This window comes from Pezoporus wallicus, unplaced genomic scaffold (assembly GCF_028554395.1).
Source record: "Pezoporus wallicus isolate ANWC-B61680 ecotype Strahan unplaced genomic scaffold, APGP_CSIRO_Pwel_v1 contig_1035, whole genome shotgun sequence".
NCBI classification, from domain to species: Eukaryota; Metazoa; Chordata; class Aves; order Psittaciformes; family Psittacidae; genus Pezoporus; species Pezoporus wallicus.
The window spans coordinates 2,061,697-2,078,590 of NW_026636811.1; the positions used below are offsets into that span (position 1 = coordinate 2,061,697).

Sequence of the window (16,894 nt, forward strand, 5' to 3'; positions counted from 1 at the left end):
GGGAGCTGGAAATTCAGGACATAGATCTCTATGTCCCCTTCAGCTGTTCTTGCTGCAGGAGCAGCGGTCTGGAAAGGGGCCGTGCTGGCATCGCGAGGTGTTAAGCTGGGATGGCTGAAGGAGTTAATCTGCTGCCTCAATGTAATATAATAGAAAGAAAAACATGCCTGTGGGGCTAGTCCATTTTACTGTGTAGCTTCAGCTGGTAATTAAAGAGAAACAGTTCAAAATGAAGCAGTAACATGAATAAAACCCCAAATTAAACACACCCAGGGTAGGTTGCGTTTCTCAATGGGTGGATGCTTAGCATATCATGAACCCAGGCTTTCTCTTTGGATAATCTCAGGCTGGTTGCCTAAAACAGGGAGTTCCCCAGATCCCACCAGAGCTATAAGTTTTTCCCATGAGGGTGCCCCTTTCATCGCAGCTCACTCGTCACTTAGGCCAACTCGGTACACTCTGCTTGGGGCATGTTCCCACATTCCTTCTGTTACGGTGGAGGCACAAAAGTAAAACTGAAACCCCAGATGGGCCCGGTAACCATTTTACTTCTGAGTCAAGAGAGCAAATGTGGTTTCAGGTTCTTGGGAAGGAGTTCATTTGTCCCCTTTGAAGGTGATGGTCCCGAAAGCAGGGACAATGTGCCCATTTAAGGTGGAGGAAAGCGATCGTGGGCACTGCCCTTCAGGCATCCTGCCAGGCATCAATTTAGGGAATGGAATTGCTGAGCAAAGTAAGAAGCTGTGACCTGCTCTGTGCATAGATCAAGCGGCTGGCTACTCTTAAATAGAGTGGTGCATCCAAGCACAGTGATAATTCAGAGGTAAAAGCTTAGGGAGCAGGGAGGTGGGTGGGAAGGAGTGATGGGAGAAGAGGTATTTTCAACCACAAGCTTCCAACTGGCAGATTTCCAAAAGATGGGAAGTGTTGTCTGAGAAAAGCTCACCCTCTGCTCATCTCATTTCTTACATTCTTTCCCAAAGTATCCGTTACCAGACACTATTGGGGGTGTTGGACTTATCTGGGATGACTGCTCTTGTTTCAATGACACCTTTGGAGCAACGTGCTACAGCCACCGTGGCACCGCTCCTGGAGCACTGCTTTTCTCTGCAAACCTTCTCACAGACTTATCATGCCCGCAGAACTCTTTAAGTTGCATGGGGGGATTTCCATGACATTGAGGCAGCATTGAGGTTTCTGAGTACAAGATTTTGCTATTGCCTAGTAGGTCGTGAGATACCCTTGGGACAGGGATAACTGGGTGGAACTTGTTGCTCTTCAGCCAGAAAAGCACTCTCAGAATCAGACTGCTCAGTGCAACTCTTTTGGTGCAAATATTTAGCCTTTTTGGTAGGTTTTAGTCATCAAATTTAATCTACTGAACTCAGTACAACTGAGAAACTGGACCTATGCAAGAGTACTGGATGCAAGCAAATCCCCAAAATACAAACTACGCAAAAGCCATACCTTTAGGCAGCAGATTTAACAGAGGCAATTCTGCCCCCTCCACTGTTTCAGTTCTCATTAAGTTGCAAATTCTTCCTTCTGTTATTTCTTAATTTATTTGCTTAAGCTTTGAGCATTGACCAAAGCAGGGAGTTATCCTACAGTTACTGCTCACACAATTACTCAATAACTCAAGCTGAGTTATTGGCAAAAGAGACTGCTGATGATGTGCTGAGGGCATTGAAATGAAAACATCCACCCCAGTGTGGTGGTTCACAGAAAGGGAAATAATGGAAATTCCATATCAAAGCTCTTCCCCCACTCCTTTTCTTCTAACTTAATCTGGACTTTCATTACCTTTAGAAAATGACACAGTTCACTACGTTTAGCAGAAGGGGTTTTGGATCTTACACTTCTTCCAATAATGTTTGTGATGGTGTTTCTGCTGACTTCAGTTAATGTATTTAGGGACCTAGTCTGGGGATGTTTTAACCTATTTAAGGTGTGCATGGTACTTATAGTATATATATATATCAGGAATGACGCCATTTTTCTGAACTGCTGTCAAGACAGAAATTAACCCCATAGTCTTTGTTCTCTTAATGACCTTGTGCAGGGGAAGGCTTGTATCTGAGAGCACAAACTATCGCTAGCTCACCTGTTCTATCAGGTAACCCACCAAACAACTGCTCTCCAGGCTCTGAGGTAACGATGTGATTGCCCTTCTGAATTCTGGAATGTTGTGCAGAGGTAATAGGATAGTAGTGTCAGCCCAAGGAATGCACAAGAGCTGCTGTCAACCGGGAGAGTCCTGCTCTGGCTTGGGGATCTTGGGACTGACAGAATGGGGATCTCATGTGCATTGTGGTGTTTTCTGTCTACAAATTGTTTCTGTTGTTTTTGAATGCCTCAATTCAACCAAAACACAGACAATAATAAACCATAATTACCTTTGCACATGCAAGCTCATCATCGAAGCTTTGCGTTATGTGAAAAGACGGGGCTGAAGGCAAGCTGTTTGAAATAAGCTTTAGCAGGAGCTCTGGGTATGCTTCAGCCAGGCTGAAGGCTGGAGCCCCAATCTCTCCTCAGCTTTCTCAGCATCAAGAAAACCAATTTCAGTCCTGGAGCTGCACATTAGTCGCATGACTGCTTTGCACCAGGCCATGTCCAGGTGTCACCGTCATGGCCAAGCCGGTAGGATAGGTGGTGGTTAGGGGGTTCTCCAAGCACCTTGGTCAGATTCAAACTGTTTTATTAAACTGGTTAATTGGTAGTTTGAAAGGGAGGGGAGAAAAGCAAGGTCCTTAGGTCTCCCTGGTCAGTGCCAAGCCGCAGACTGTTAACTACTCCTGCCTTTCAGAAGCAATAACTGTGGGTTTGGGGAACATATGGAACCAACTAGACGAAAGGCTTTTATGAGGAGCTTTAACAGGGGGCACAGTTTGTGAGCAGAAATTCCAGTGGATGAGTTAATAGTTTCACTTTCCTTAGCTGTCCCTTTATAGGAACAACAACAACAAAGTCAGGCACGTTCCTCTCACAGCCCTGACTGTACAATGTGCCGATGCATCCAGGATTTCATTTGGACACTGGGGGAGTCCTTTAGTAGATCCCCCAGGACCTGTTTTTTCAGAGCTATTTCCTGATGCTGACCTCATTAGGTGAGTTTCACAGCTCACTAATTCCTAGCAACTGCACAAGAGATTCAAGGAAAGGGGAAACCTGTCTTCTGAAAACCAATGGAACTGAACAGATTTGGGCAAACACTTTTATTGCTTTTCATTAATCTGGAGAAATCTCAGACTGGGGGTTTATTTCTTTGCTTTTCTTTCTTCTTTTTTTTCACCCCTAAGTCACTGTTTTGACCTGAAACTGTATATTTGATTTTCTGTTTGAGTACAAAAAAGGATAACAAGAAAAGAAGAACCCCTGAAAAACCATATAACTCAATATTTATATTACAGTTTGCTTTAAACCAAGCAGGGCATTTCTCTTCCAGAATTGCAGTTTGGGCACTGACAGGATATAGTCACTCAAACATTTCCTAATGCTTATTTAATATTTGCATTGTGGTGGCACATGTCCAGAAGAGAGAGCAAAGGAAAACAACAGTTGCCTGCTCAAGAGCTGACATCATACGATGAAATTTAAGTACTTGTTTTTGTGGTATTGTTATTAATCATGGTTCTATGCACGGGTCATCCTGTAACTCCAGCTACTGGAGTCCTGTGGATGCAATGTTTGTAGCTCAGCCTCAGTAAGTTTAGGACTGGAAAGTCAATTCTGCCCCATCATGTAAGAGTGGAATTTGTCTGAGCATTGAAGTTTGGCCTTAAGAGTTTTCTCAGGGCTGCCTTTCAATCTCATGTCTGCTGTACAGTAAACACACCAGAAGAACGTGGGTCCATTTGTGTTCACCTCTAACACAACATTTGTTTCTTCTATTGTAATTCCTGAATTTGTAGTCTATTTTAATAGCAATATATTTAGTAAGGTACTTTATCTGGTAATAGGTTTCCTTGTCTTATTTTACAATGGCCCCACACAAAGTTGTTCTTCCATTGAGGCGTCTTTTGTAACCTTAGCCAGAGAAATTGAAGAAGTGGACCTGGCAGCCTTTCCACTTGATTGGGAAGCCATAGTGTGGCCTCCTAGACAAGGTGACAGGCATAGAGTTGGGCTGGTACCAGAGTTTGTCAGAAATCGATTTCTGGAAAAGCATGTGAGCATTAAGGATAATCAAAGTCAACTCACTCACCTATGCAAAAGTATTAAGAATGTAGAGCTGAAAGGATACGGCTAACTGCATCCTTGAGCTGAATTTCAGTAATGATCATGACAAGGAGTCCAGGTACTGAATAGCATCTTTTAAAAGAGTAAGCATCTTATTTCTTCTTGCATGCCATTCAGGACTTTAGTGTCAAAAGACCTTACAAGCAGATGACACAAGTCAGGCACGATGCTGTATTTGATGAAGATTGAGTTTTGTTTTCTGGGCCTTTTTAATTCTCTTCATCTTGGCACAAATGCACATAAGATGTATATGGAGAAATCTGTCCTGTACAAAGGACATGATTTCTTCTCTTTAGCTATCACAGCATTAATATATTGCTGGCCTTCAGGAGCCTTCAAATGTTCAGTCTGAAGCTGCAGACTTGTGTCACAATTAAACATGATACATGAATGTTTGTGAGAATAGATTGGAAAAAGATGTATTTTTATCCAGCTTTGCTCCCAAAACCAAATACAATGAAAAGTGTGATTTCTGGTGCAAAGCACAAGTGTTCCTAAGCCCAGTCTAGGTACATGTCTGTTCACTTCCCCTCCCTATTTGAAAAGGAGGCAATGCTATTTTAGATCACTTTCTGTGGATCGGGTTTATTTGCCTGAAAGCCAAATCTCATTAAAGTCTCACATAAAATCAAACCTCCAGCCTCTCCCATGGGCTCACAAAACAAAGTTCAAACTGTCACAAAGCAACTTGCACAACTGTTGATACCAACACTTTTATGCACTGCTGCCCTTGAGACTCAATGCTGTTGTGGAGAGAGGGAAATACTGTTTGACTATCAAGGTAATCAGTAAAGCTGTTATAGCTATAGTCTTCGCTGGGCTCGTTTGGTCTTTAATTGATGCCTGTAGTGAGCTTGCACAAGTGGCAAAGTCTGGTCTCTGCAGATTTGGTTGCAACTGAAGTGCCCAAGATGATAGAGGCAAAAGAGCAAAGGTTAAAGTGAGGCAGCAGCATGGGTACTGTTGGGTGATGGTGAGAACAGTTGGCACAAACATAAGTGAACAGCCAGTTCTTGTTCACCAGTAAATGAAACTTGGGGTTCCTGCTGATGTCTCTGCAGCTGGGGATCCCTCAGTTAAAGTCATCAGTGATGCAAGAGCTCTTCTCTGTCGAATCAGCTCTGACCTTCCCATGGCAGAAATAACTGGTCCAGCCCCCTTATCCTGGAGATGGCCATAGTGTGTGCAGATGAGCTCCTAAAAAGTATGGACCACTGATTCCTGGTGCTGTGTAGAACTGGTGGTACCCACTCTCTTAGGCAGTAAAACAGCACCCATAGGTCCACCCTAAGTGCTAAGCTGGTGTCTCCAAACACCCAGATTAAATCTGTGTGTTGGGTTGCTGCTTTGCAGAGGGGAATGACACTGATCAGATAAAAGAGCTTCCTCCTGGCAAGGTGGAAACCCCCTTTCTGTTGTCCATGGTTGATTGGTCACAAATGGGGGCCAGACACAGCCGTGCAAAAAAGGCTTTCAAAGCGTGCCGATGGGGGGACCATAAATTGTGTGAACGAAAATGCCCTTTCCCAGAGCCAAAGTCATAACTTCCCATCACTTCCCAGAACAAATACTGTCTGCTGTATTTATTAGGTGGGACTGTGTATAGGCAGTCGCTCTAAGGGTGTTTATTTTGAAGTCATCAGTTGTTCAGTAATCTCAGGCACCTCTGGGAGATTTAACTCCGATAGAGGTTTAGGCTGGAGGTCGTGGGGTCACTGATACTAAGATAGAGTGAAGGAAAGGAAACAGCATTGTTTTTGTGGCATTATCTGAGCAGTAAGTAAAAATAAATTCAGGTTTTAAGATGGCTTTAACCTGACTCTGAAGGAAATGGCCTACAAATCCAGCCAACGAGCAGGCAACTGCAATGAGACCCCACTTCTCTTCAAGATTGTTTTGAGCCGCCTGACCAAAACCCGTAGTGGTTATGGTTTGATTAAGCAAGACTTCTCTAGGAATCTGTTTTAAGTGGTTCCAGTTTTTCTTTTGCATATTTTTGTTTCTAGCTTTAACTTCCTTACTAAAATAAAATCTCTTTAGTTGCTTTTTGGGCAGCAGTTTGAACCCAGCAATATGCTCCCTGCAGTCATAGCAGCATCACTTCTAGGTCCCAAAGCTGCTCAAGAGGCAGAGTTAAGGCACATGAGCATCCCAACACTAGTGAAGTCTGGGGTCCGAAGTGTGTGGGTCCATCTACTGTTGTACACTCAAATAATTCATTCTCTCTTGTGTGTAGTCTAGGAATCATAGAATCATAGACTATTAATTCTCATAAGAATATTAATTGTTGTAAGTCATGAACTTGTACTGTGGGCTTTTCTGCAGCCTGGCACTTACTTTCAAGGAACATTTTCATTAAGACCTCTGACCCTCTGCAAATGTGACTGAAGTCAGCTAATAGGTTTTGAATTTATTAGGAGGAGACAGACAGACGGACCCAGATCATTAATGCACAGGGCTGTTTTCCCCAGTAAGCCAGAATAACAAAAAGAAAGAAAAAGGGATTGGGAGTGAAGTAAGGATTTGTTTATCACCTTCTTAATATTCTATCATAAAGCAGAGTCTTCCCCTCAGGGTTTGCTGGTGGTTTGTATATGTGTGTGCCTGTGTGTATACATAGTTTTGTATATAAATATCCAGCAACATCCCTTGTTTAAAAAGTCACAAATGAGAAGGATTTTATTAAAAGCATTTTGGGAAAAACTCTGCTCTCAGTTTCCCTGTCAATGTTTTTCTAAGCTTTCATTTTTTATTAGCCAAAATGTTTAGAATCCCCAGGAAATCCTGGGATGAACCATTTCCTCTTCGAGCTGTAGCCCTTAGGGGAAAAAGAAAAATCTCAGCTTCTTTCAAAGGTTAGACATTTTTCAAACTGTGTTTTCTGCAGATTTTTTAAATTAGAGAAAAACTGAGGTAGGAAGATGCTTAACTTGAGGCTGTGGTCCTAAGAAAGATTGTTCTCTTTGTAGAAAAGCCTTAAGAGACCCTTAGATTTGGGCAAGGAAATCTTTTAGGCTTGGATGTTAATGGGAACCGATTGCAGAATTGAGGTATAACAGGTTCAGTTGGAAGACCATCCTTATATTTTTTAATAGTAAATTAAAAAGTAACATTCACTTGTTCTCAACCAATTGTGTGTTTTATCATGTAATAGCTTTCTATTAAGAGGCTGTTAATGCCATGGAGATACTTTTATTGCTGTTGTTGTTAATAATAATAATGGTAATATAATTAAAACATAATAATAATTAAAACATAATAATAATATACCTGAGGTTTTGCAGGAGCAAATCCAAGTGACTGTTTCCTTTTCTTCAGGTAAACTTAAAAGGGAATCATAATTTTAAACTAATAGGTGCTTTCGTCCTGCACATACACACGTACATTGTTAATTTTAAACTCCCTTGGGGTTCACTCCTTAAAGAGGTTCAGTTGCTTAAAGTTAAGAATGTAGGTAAGAATCTGTGTCACAGACTGCAGCTTCGCTGGGCCAGCTGGAGCTTGGCATGGGTTACTTTACCCAGCTCTTGAGATGATGGTTATTCTTTGGGATGCATAGGGCACTGCTGTTATAAGAGAATCTGAAAACGTGGTGAAATGCGAGGCTAAGGGATGCAGGAGTCTCTTATGAAAAATGACACACCAATATAGTTTTTAGGAGTCTGAATTTGCAGTCACGACGGATCACTTTCTTTTAGGAAAAGTGTGTTTGCTTATTTATATAATTTGTGACAACCTGTCTTAACTGCTGTTCTTCTCACTTATTCATCTACTTTTTACCGAGTTTCCTTGGAAGGGGTTCTTAGAAAGCTGAACGTGAAAAGCCCAGGCTTGGTGTTTCAGTAACAGGTATAAATTACTCCCACAGTCTGTCACAAATATGAAAAGGTTTGTGGTAATTCACGTGAAATTTAGTAACCTTTTTGGTAATGCAAGGAAAAGAAATACCATCTCTAAGGACATCTATTTTTTGTAGTTAACCAAAATTTACATAGTGAAGAGTGCTTGTGCCTTTCTGCTATTTTCAGGCTTGAGATGGGGACACTTGACTAGTCTGCTGGGATAGCGTTAATGATTCAGCATTTCTGTTCACTTTGTAAAAGGGTTGATGAAGGGGGAAAGACTAAAGGAGGGACACTAATAATGAATTTGCTAAAGTTCTGCTACTAAAACTACGCAGAAGGTATGCCACAGCTGTGACTACAGAAGTTCAGAAGATTTGATTTTCATTAAAAACCTTCCAACTGAGTTTGGGCTTTGGATTTAAGCTAGCAGTCTGGAAGCAGTCAGAGACAGTTTCCTTTTTCATTCCAGTGTCTCTCATGTAGCCTACTAGTCAGCATAGATAGCCTAAAAGTTCTCAGACCATGACCTCTGAGTCATATATGCGTGGTCAAGTTATACTTTATGTGTAAAACCAAGGAGCTTATGATAAGGTCTTCTGCTAGTAGGGGATGTTGAATCTGACTCCACTTCCAGTTGGGGATGCCTGAAGACCAGCCCTTGTTACTGTGGGCCAGAATGGATTCATTAATAGGTTAATAGACTTCAGGTGCAGGAGAGTTTTCCAGTTTGTCATTTTAGGCTTTGCTGCTTTGATTCCCAATATTTAACTTCTCCCGTTTTATTGACTGTGTTTCTACAGGTGCTGTTCGCTCTAAACCAAACTCTGCTGCAACATGAAAGCCTCCGAGCAGGTAGTTTGCAGGCCCCATATACCACCGAAGATCTCATCAAGCATTATAACTGTGGAGACCTGAATGCTGTCATATTCAACCATGACACTTCTCAGGTAGGCAAAGTTTTGCAGATGGGCCCCAGTTAATTGACAACAAATCAGCAAAGAGTGATGTCCCTGTTAACATCTTATGCTCCATCTCCACTTCACCTCTTCAGTTTGATGCCCTGTGTTTTCTTTCCATCCTCATTTACCTGGTGGGAGAGTGAGGTTTCCTTTCTATTGCTTGGGGTCTGGGGAATCATAGAATCATTTAGGTTACAAAAGGCCTTTAAGATCGTCAGCTCCAACCATTAACCTGGCACTGCCAGGTCCACCACTAAACTGCATCCCTAAGAACCACATCTACATGTCTTTTAAATACCTCCAGGGATGGTGATTCAGCCACCACTCTGGGCAGCCTGTTCCAATGCTTGACAACCCATCTGGTGAAGAAATTGTTCCTAATATCCAGTCTAAACCTCCACTGGTGCAACTTGAGGCTATTTCCTCTTGTCCTGTCATTTGTAACTTGGAACGAGGAAGGGAATGCCTGGAAAGCTTTCTGAGGAATGTGCTTGACAATAAGTTAGTATGGATGTTTGTGGGGCTGTTGAATGTAGTCTCCTCATTCAGGGCATAAAGAAAAAAAAAGACTTTGTAATATTTGAGCTTATATATGAAGAGGAAGTGAACTTTATGTAAATAGTCTATAAAGTAAATAACTTCTCAAACATGTCATAATTCAATGATTTTGTATGTGTCTAAGGCAGCCCTTCAGTCTCTGTTTATCTTAGTTATCCAGTGCTATTAAAAACTCTCAATGGAGCAGGAATCTGCTTTCCAGACCAGTTTGATAGTTCATGGCAAACTCTGAGATCCTCATTTAATACATAGGTTACTCTTTCTCCTTTCCTGTTGGAGAAACTTGGTCCTTGGATGTCTCCTCTCTCATTTTTTGTTGTGTTTTCCCATGTTCTTGCTCAGGTGCAGTGGCTTACTTGGAGAGGACCTGTATGAACTTGGACAATCAGAAGTCCTTAAATTCTGGACAAATGGTCATCTATCCTTCTTTTCCCTATCTGGTTATCATTTTCAAATAGTAGAAAGTGTGGTTGATGATAATGGATGGAATAAAAACCTTTTGCTATCCCAGTTAATCCAATCTTAGAAAAGGAAGCATTGTTTTAGCATGACTGATCAGGGCATAACGGAGTGGTTAATGTGGCAGTGCTGAAACAGAAGTCTGTGCAATACTAAAGCTACCAGAGCTGTTCATTCTGGACAGCCTTGCACTGAAAAGTAAAGGGAGAAAGCGACTCAGGTAGGAATACATCTCTGAAGATGGGAGGTGCAAGTTCAATCTTTAGAGAACTGGGGCATCCTGGAGAAATCAATGGTTTTAGCTATCCCTGCAATGCTGAGGCACAGCGCACAAGGTAAACATAATGACAGACTGAAGCACCTCCCCCTATGTATGGAGACAAGCTGAGAGAGCTGGGGTTGTTCAGCCTGGAGAAGAGAAGGCTCTGGGGATACCTTAGAGCAGCTTTCAGTACTTGAAGGAAGGTACAAGAAATCTGGAGAGAGACCTTTTACAAGGGCATGTAGTGACAGGACAAGGGGAAATAGCCTTAAACTGGGTAGATTTAAGGAGATCAGATATAAGGAAGAAGTTCTTTGCTGTGAATGCAGTGGCATACTGGCACAGGGTGCCCAGAGGAGCTATGGCTGGCCCATCCCTGGCAGTGTTCAAGGCCAGGTTGGACGCACCTTTGAGCAGCCTGATCTAGTGGAAGGTGTCCCTGCCCATGGCAGGGGATTGGAACTGGATAAGCTTTAAGGTCCCTGGCATCTGGATGTTCTGTGTCATCTTCTAATCTGTTAGTGTATTTTCTCCCTCAGTAAAGCCTTTGTCCCTAAGACAAGTTGTGGCCGTTCACACTGGTTGCATTGACTCACAGACATCTGTGATTTGTTGACACAATGTCCTGTAACAGACCTGTGGGTTAGACTTGAGAGGAACAGAGTGCTGTAAAAACTTCTTTATCCCTGCAAATTGTTGGATCAAATGCGAGTTTAAAATCAGTGTTAAAGAAGCAAGCAGCCAACAACCAGAGTTCAAGCACTGGTGTTACTCGCAGTTCCAGAGTGCACACAGTTGATAGAGATTGTAACACTTGCAGGCCATGGAAAATTAAAATCCCTATATGTATACTAGTCCCTGCAGAACTCTAAATGTTGTGGAGTACTTCCTTTCATAGGTTGTTGTTTTTAATTTGGGTAAAGAGGGTTTTTGTTTGGTAGTATTTTTATAAACCAGCTTTACACCATTTATTTTAATTGCAAGCAGAACAAAATAGAAAATTAAACCCTAAATAAACTCCCTATTCAGGTCAACTTTTGCCAGTTGTGATAATTCCAAAGTTTATTCTGTGTGGTTTTGCAAGGATAATAGACTCTCTCTCTGCCATAGAAAGTCTTTGCCTTTTGGTTACCAAATTAGATTAGCATGGCTTAAAGATTACACATGAAGCATCCCCCGTGGGATCTTTCTCTTGAGACATTAAATGTAGGCACAGAGATTTGGCATACGCTGAGAGTGTACTGAATGTCTCATCAGGTGACAACGAATGATGGGCCTACAAGTGCAGAAAAACTATAAATATCCCAAATGAAGTGCATCATCACTTACACTTCAGGGCAGGTACCCATGCCCATCCAGTCTTGGGAGAGAAGAGTGTCACAGTGTTTTTAGAAGGTGTGCCCATTCTTCTGTGATACCCACTTGCTGGCCCAGCTCTTCAGAGGGTCTGGTAATAAGTCCTTGGAGCTGGTACCATTAATGCAACTTTGAAATACCACATAGGAAGGAACAGAAGACTGGGACTGGAGTTGTTGGACTCAGCGCTTAATGTGAACAGTGGAGGGCAGGAATTCAGCTCTGTCCGATGTATCCAGGGAGATCTGGAGAAGGCTGCGGCTCTCACTCTTTGAAGATTCATTTGGGGGCTGTTTATAAGGTCATTAGCGCCTGCTTATCCCTGGAAGATCAAACAGGAGCTGCAGAATAAAGGTGAACTTGCCCATCAGTTGCCTCAGTTCCGAGCCATTGTTTTAGGTCACTGTAAGAAACTGCGAAGCAGCTGAGAAAGTCTAACATTACTGCAGGGATAGTAGTGGTAGGGAGTATTTATCTCGGTGCAATAACTTCCTAAATTCCTCTACTGTGAATCTTGGGAGACTTAGCATCTTCAGTAGTTGTCTACAAGATACTGAGATGCCTTTAGAGCAAAACTCATCGTGGAGTGGAAAAAAGGACCAGAAGCAGACATACTGAAGCTGTAGACTCAAGGAGTTATGGATGAGTTTCTTGAGCCTCTTACTCCTCCCCAAGGGAATTTGGGAAATGCGCAGTTTGTCAGCACCAGTCGTCTTGACTCCTGCAGTGTTTGGGAGAAGAGGACAGAATCATTCTGGAACCAAGTCTCCCAGTGTGCAGTCTTTTCCCTGTGCACTGGGAAGAAAAGTTCAGGGAAGGTTATTTCTAAGAACAAAGCAGGAGCTTGATCAGAGAAGAGCTCCTTTGGCACCCAGGGACAGGGACAGGAGCTCCCCAGGTAGATGCTGCTGCCTTGGGGTTGGGAAGCCCAGCTTAGCCAGGGTAAGGTGCCTGAAATGGAGGGGTGTGAGCAGGGCCCCAAATCCCTGATGTTTTCTGTCCTGGAGCCATCAGCATTGATGACAGTGAGGACTAAACAAATCCTTCTCAGTTTCAGTGGTGTTTTAGGGTTTTTTAAGTCTTAATTAAGAACAGTGAAAGGAGGCAACACCTCTGCTTTCCCGTGGTTCTGTGACATTCCTCATTCCTTTCTATTTCTTCTTAAATCTTGTTTCCAAGCACCAGTTTTCCCAAATGCATAAATCCTTATTTAAACTCAGTAAAGTTTTAAGGGGCTGAGTTTATTCAGTTAGACCATGACCCAAAAGGGGAATAGGAAACATCTCTCCTTCTACAGCTTTCTGCAAACACTTCATTCTCTTGTGACTTTTGTAATCAAGAGGCTTATGTTGGAGTTTCTGGGCAAAGAGTCAAAATGATATAGAAGAAAAGTATTCCAAGTTAAAGATAGGACAGGCTTATTTTCTGCTCTTTCTTCAAACTATTTTCCCCTCAAAGAAGTCATATTCTTTGTGTCCTTTTGAAACAAGCTCCTTACAAGCAAAACCCCATTGCATTCGATCACTAGCTTTAACTTCTGTATTCTGTGTGATGCTCTCGCAAGGGAATTGAGGTTCTGCATGTCCAGATGCGTTAAAATGTAAATGATCTTTTAGTGCAAACTTAGTAAATTATCTACCTCTAGAGGATACTTTTTCTTACCTGAGACATTGCTGCATGACCTGAAGCCTTGGTGGAAGAAAAGTAGGGTGCAGATCATGTTCCCTAAATCTGATATAAACGTCTTTCTCCAAACTTAAACGTCTGAGGTTTGGGTTCAGCGGTTCCTCGCACCAGTTGCAATCTTGTGGTTTGTTTAGAGTTGTTCATTTGTTTAAAGACAATTCTGTAAAGCAGACTCATCTTTGCCAGCATAGAATCAGCCTGTTCTGTGTTCCCTTGTATTCCTATATATGCTTTATTAAGAGGAAGATCAAAAAGCCAAGGCTGAGACTCTTCTACTTCAACCTCTCCCAAAAACTATACCTGTTGTCTCCAGCTATTGTTTCTACTCTTCTGTCATCAGCCATGCTCCTGCCTTGAGGAGAGGTTCTTATCCCCGGAGAAGATGGTTTCTCCTCTCTCATTACTTATCTGCCATATCAGAGGCTTGCAGCTACACTGCTTCCTTTACAAGTAGGTTTCTTCAAGACAGTTTCTCCTGGTTGCGTACTTGTTATTTACCTGTCCCACAGAGGGTAAACAGTATGGTGCAAGAGTCATACCTGCCACTTTGAAAGCATCTTTCATCTAGAGAGTCCTTATGGCTTGTGTGTTAGACTGTATTGAAAGCCCATTGAAATACTGGAGAATATTATTCTCCACAGGCTTTGTATGAGTTTGAATGGGCCCAGCTATCATTGGATATCAAAATGAAGATATCAAGTGAGGCCAGTTACTGAACTAGTTTATGGGATTTATGCTCACCTGAGTGTAACCATCTTCTTGTTGCCAGGAGAGGTAGAGTCTTGGCTTCATCCTGCACAGAAAAGCAAGGTATTCAGTGAAGTTGCTTGGTGATCACCACAGCCTGCAGACATGTCTCAAACCCTTTCAGATACTCAGGGATTACTGTGCTTCCTTCTTCAACCTCTGTTCATTAGAAGCAACTGAGCTTCTTACGTAACTTGGAAGAACAATATCACCCATATCTTGAGTTGCCTCTGCAGTTCAAAATCCCATGGATTCATGTAGACATACAGTGTTTAGGTAGTGCCTGTTGCCTTCTCAAAAGCTATGGTAGTCCTCATAACACAGCATTGAAGATCCATATGCTAACCCCATGTCAGTAGTCAGACTCTCTAAACTAAAGAAGAAAGGGTTAGTGCCTCACTTCACAATGCACTTGCTGTTTGTAAATCGCCAAGTTTTGTTGTGTCACCCTGCATTTAAACAAGTCCTTTAAGATTTAAGGGTCCTGATAAATCTAATTACATCTTTAACTTGCCCTGTTCTCATTCTGGATAAAATACGTCTGAATTTCTAGCTCACTTTTCAAATCAATCAAAACTATCTGTGGAATGCCTCAGCTTCAGTAACTGCAGAAACACACAGCTGAGACCATTAGGTAGAGTGTTGAATGACAAGCAGACCTAATTTGTCCAAGGAATGGAGTTTTATCTAGGGCAAAGAAAGATAAATCCATAAACTGAAGGCACAGCTATTGTAACGCAACGCTTTGGAAGCATCTTATCGTTTTCAGCTCTAACAAAGTGCAGGCGAGCTGGCACAGCCTCTCGTTCTTCCAGGGAAAATGATTGTAGGCTTTCCAGTGAAGCAAGTGCAAGGTTGTCCCAGGCGCCAAGGGAGCCAGTCCCATGAGTTTCTCATTCTGGATCCAGGGAAGGGGTCATTAAGGCTCCCAGAAGTGTCTGTTAACATGACATTGATGGCAGTCCTGATGCTGCCTGGGTGTTTGGTGACACGTTTGCTCACCACCGCTTGTGCCCTCTTGTCTCCCACCTTCTCTTCTTTGGGCTGTAGTACAGGATCCTGCTGTTGCCTTCCCATAGTTCACAAGAGCTCCTGATCTGCTGCGGTGGGGTCATACTTTCTTTCTACTTGCACTTGAGTTACAGCTTTGTGCCTTGGTGTACTGAGCATTTGGAAGTAAAAAAACAGAAGTGCAGCCAAAATTTTCGGAGTCTAATTTTCATATTATGTCAGAACAGGATTCCAGATTGGAGCAATATTATATTTTGGCTTATGTGTTTCAGAAAATTGGTTACAGATCCATACTGGGAGAGTTAAGTCTACTTGTTGATGACAGTGCTGGGGAAAGCACTGCAGAGATTGTTTTTTTATTAATAATCTGGAACATGCCCAGATAATTTCAATGCTACAGGTTTTGAAAATAGGTTCTTGCTTGAAACTTGTTATTGCATGTTTTCATTTAGAGTTGTCTTACCTTGGAAGTTCCTTCCTTCCTCTTTCCCAGTTTCCATGGAGAAAGCAATGGAAGAGGAGAGAAAGAGAAATTGGAACAAGGCATTTAAAGGCAGAGATTTTTCTTTCAGAGACTGCTGTGTTATTAGAAAAGGAACATGTTCACCTTCAGAAAAGGGATGATTTACATTAAAAACATTGAAGGATTGTTGACTACCTGTATTTATTACTAAGGGAATAAACTATAAAAGAGTATGAAGGAGTGATTGGTAAAAACATTTGGAGTTCAAGGTAGTAGCATGCTGCTTTCTGTGCATTGCTGTATGTTTGTTGTAAAGCATTTACTATCCCTTCTTTTTTAAAGAGCTGGTTTATGAAGTGTTTCTTGGAAAGACTTGTTCAAGAGAAATGAAAAAGACTTGTTAGTTTTTTAAACAATATCTTGTGGGTTCAGTGCACAAAATGCTTTTCCTCCCTTTGTTTTATCCGGAAGATGTGTTTGTCACCTCATTGTGACAGGGAGGGGGGGGAAATGTGGACCAAGGGGGCACTTCGCTTGTCCTGGCTGACTTGGCAAGATTAGTATTAGACATTATCTGAAAAGACTGTGTTCTTGGGTACTCCTTGACACAACATTTCTTGGTCTGGCACTATTGTTTTGCATTACTGAATAACAAACACTGTAGATCAGGTTCTCCAGTGTAAACTCTTTGTGCTCTCTGATGGTGATTTCAGACCTGGATCTTCTCTTCTCTGGAGGAGCGCATTACTGATAAAGCCAAGGTTTATACAGTTCCACCAGCTTAGATGCAAAGAAAGCAGTTTCAAAGATAACTTGTCTTTACTTCACCGACTTCATTTGAGTTATTCCTTAGTTTTCTCCTGGCTGGTCCCTCTTCCACTTCTAGAAGCTTTCATGGAGATGTTCTGCATCTTTATGTCCTATACTAGACCTCTCAAACCTCAGCACCTTAAACAGAACTGAAAGTCATCATGCCAGATGCCAGTTCCAGATGCCAGCATATGTAGGAAGCTTAGGCTGGTTGGACTGGGAGTAGCCTGGAGTTTTGCTAGGGCCGAATGAGAGAGCAGGGCCATCTCTACACAGCAGTGCCTTGTGGTGTCAGCTCCGGAGGTCTATCTCCAGCCCAGCTGCTGTTGTGTTATTAACCAGCTTTTTGCTCCTTGCTAAGCTATGTGATATTTTGCAAACCATATCTCTTGGATCACACTTGCCTTGGGTTAAAATCGTACTGCAGTCTTTACATAAACATTCAGGCTTTCCCTAGAATCTTTCTAAACAGGGATGGGAAGAAACTCATTGAAAA

The 16,894-nt window shown here is 42.2% G+C and overlaps 1 protein-coding gene across 2 annotated transcripts in view; it reads left to right on the forward strand.

The window, feature by feature from the left end:
- TRABD2B (TraB domain containing 2B) overlaps positions 1-16,894 on the forward strand; it is a 290,814-nt gene that overhangs the window by 149,660 nt on the left and 124,260 nt on the right. For both annotated transcript variants that reach the window (XM_057401807.1, XM_057401805.1), the window contains exon 3: positions 8,888-9,034. In XM_057401807.1, the coding sequence (XP_057257790.1) occupies positions 8,888-9,034 (147 nt within the window). The remainder of the gene's footprint in view (positions 1-8,887; positions 9,035-16,894) is intronic.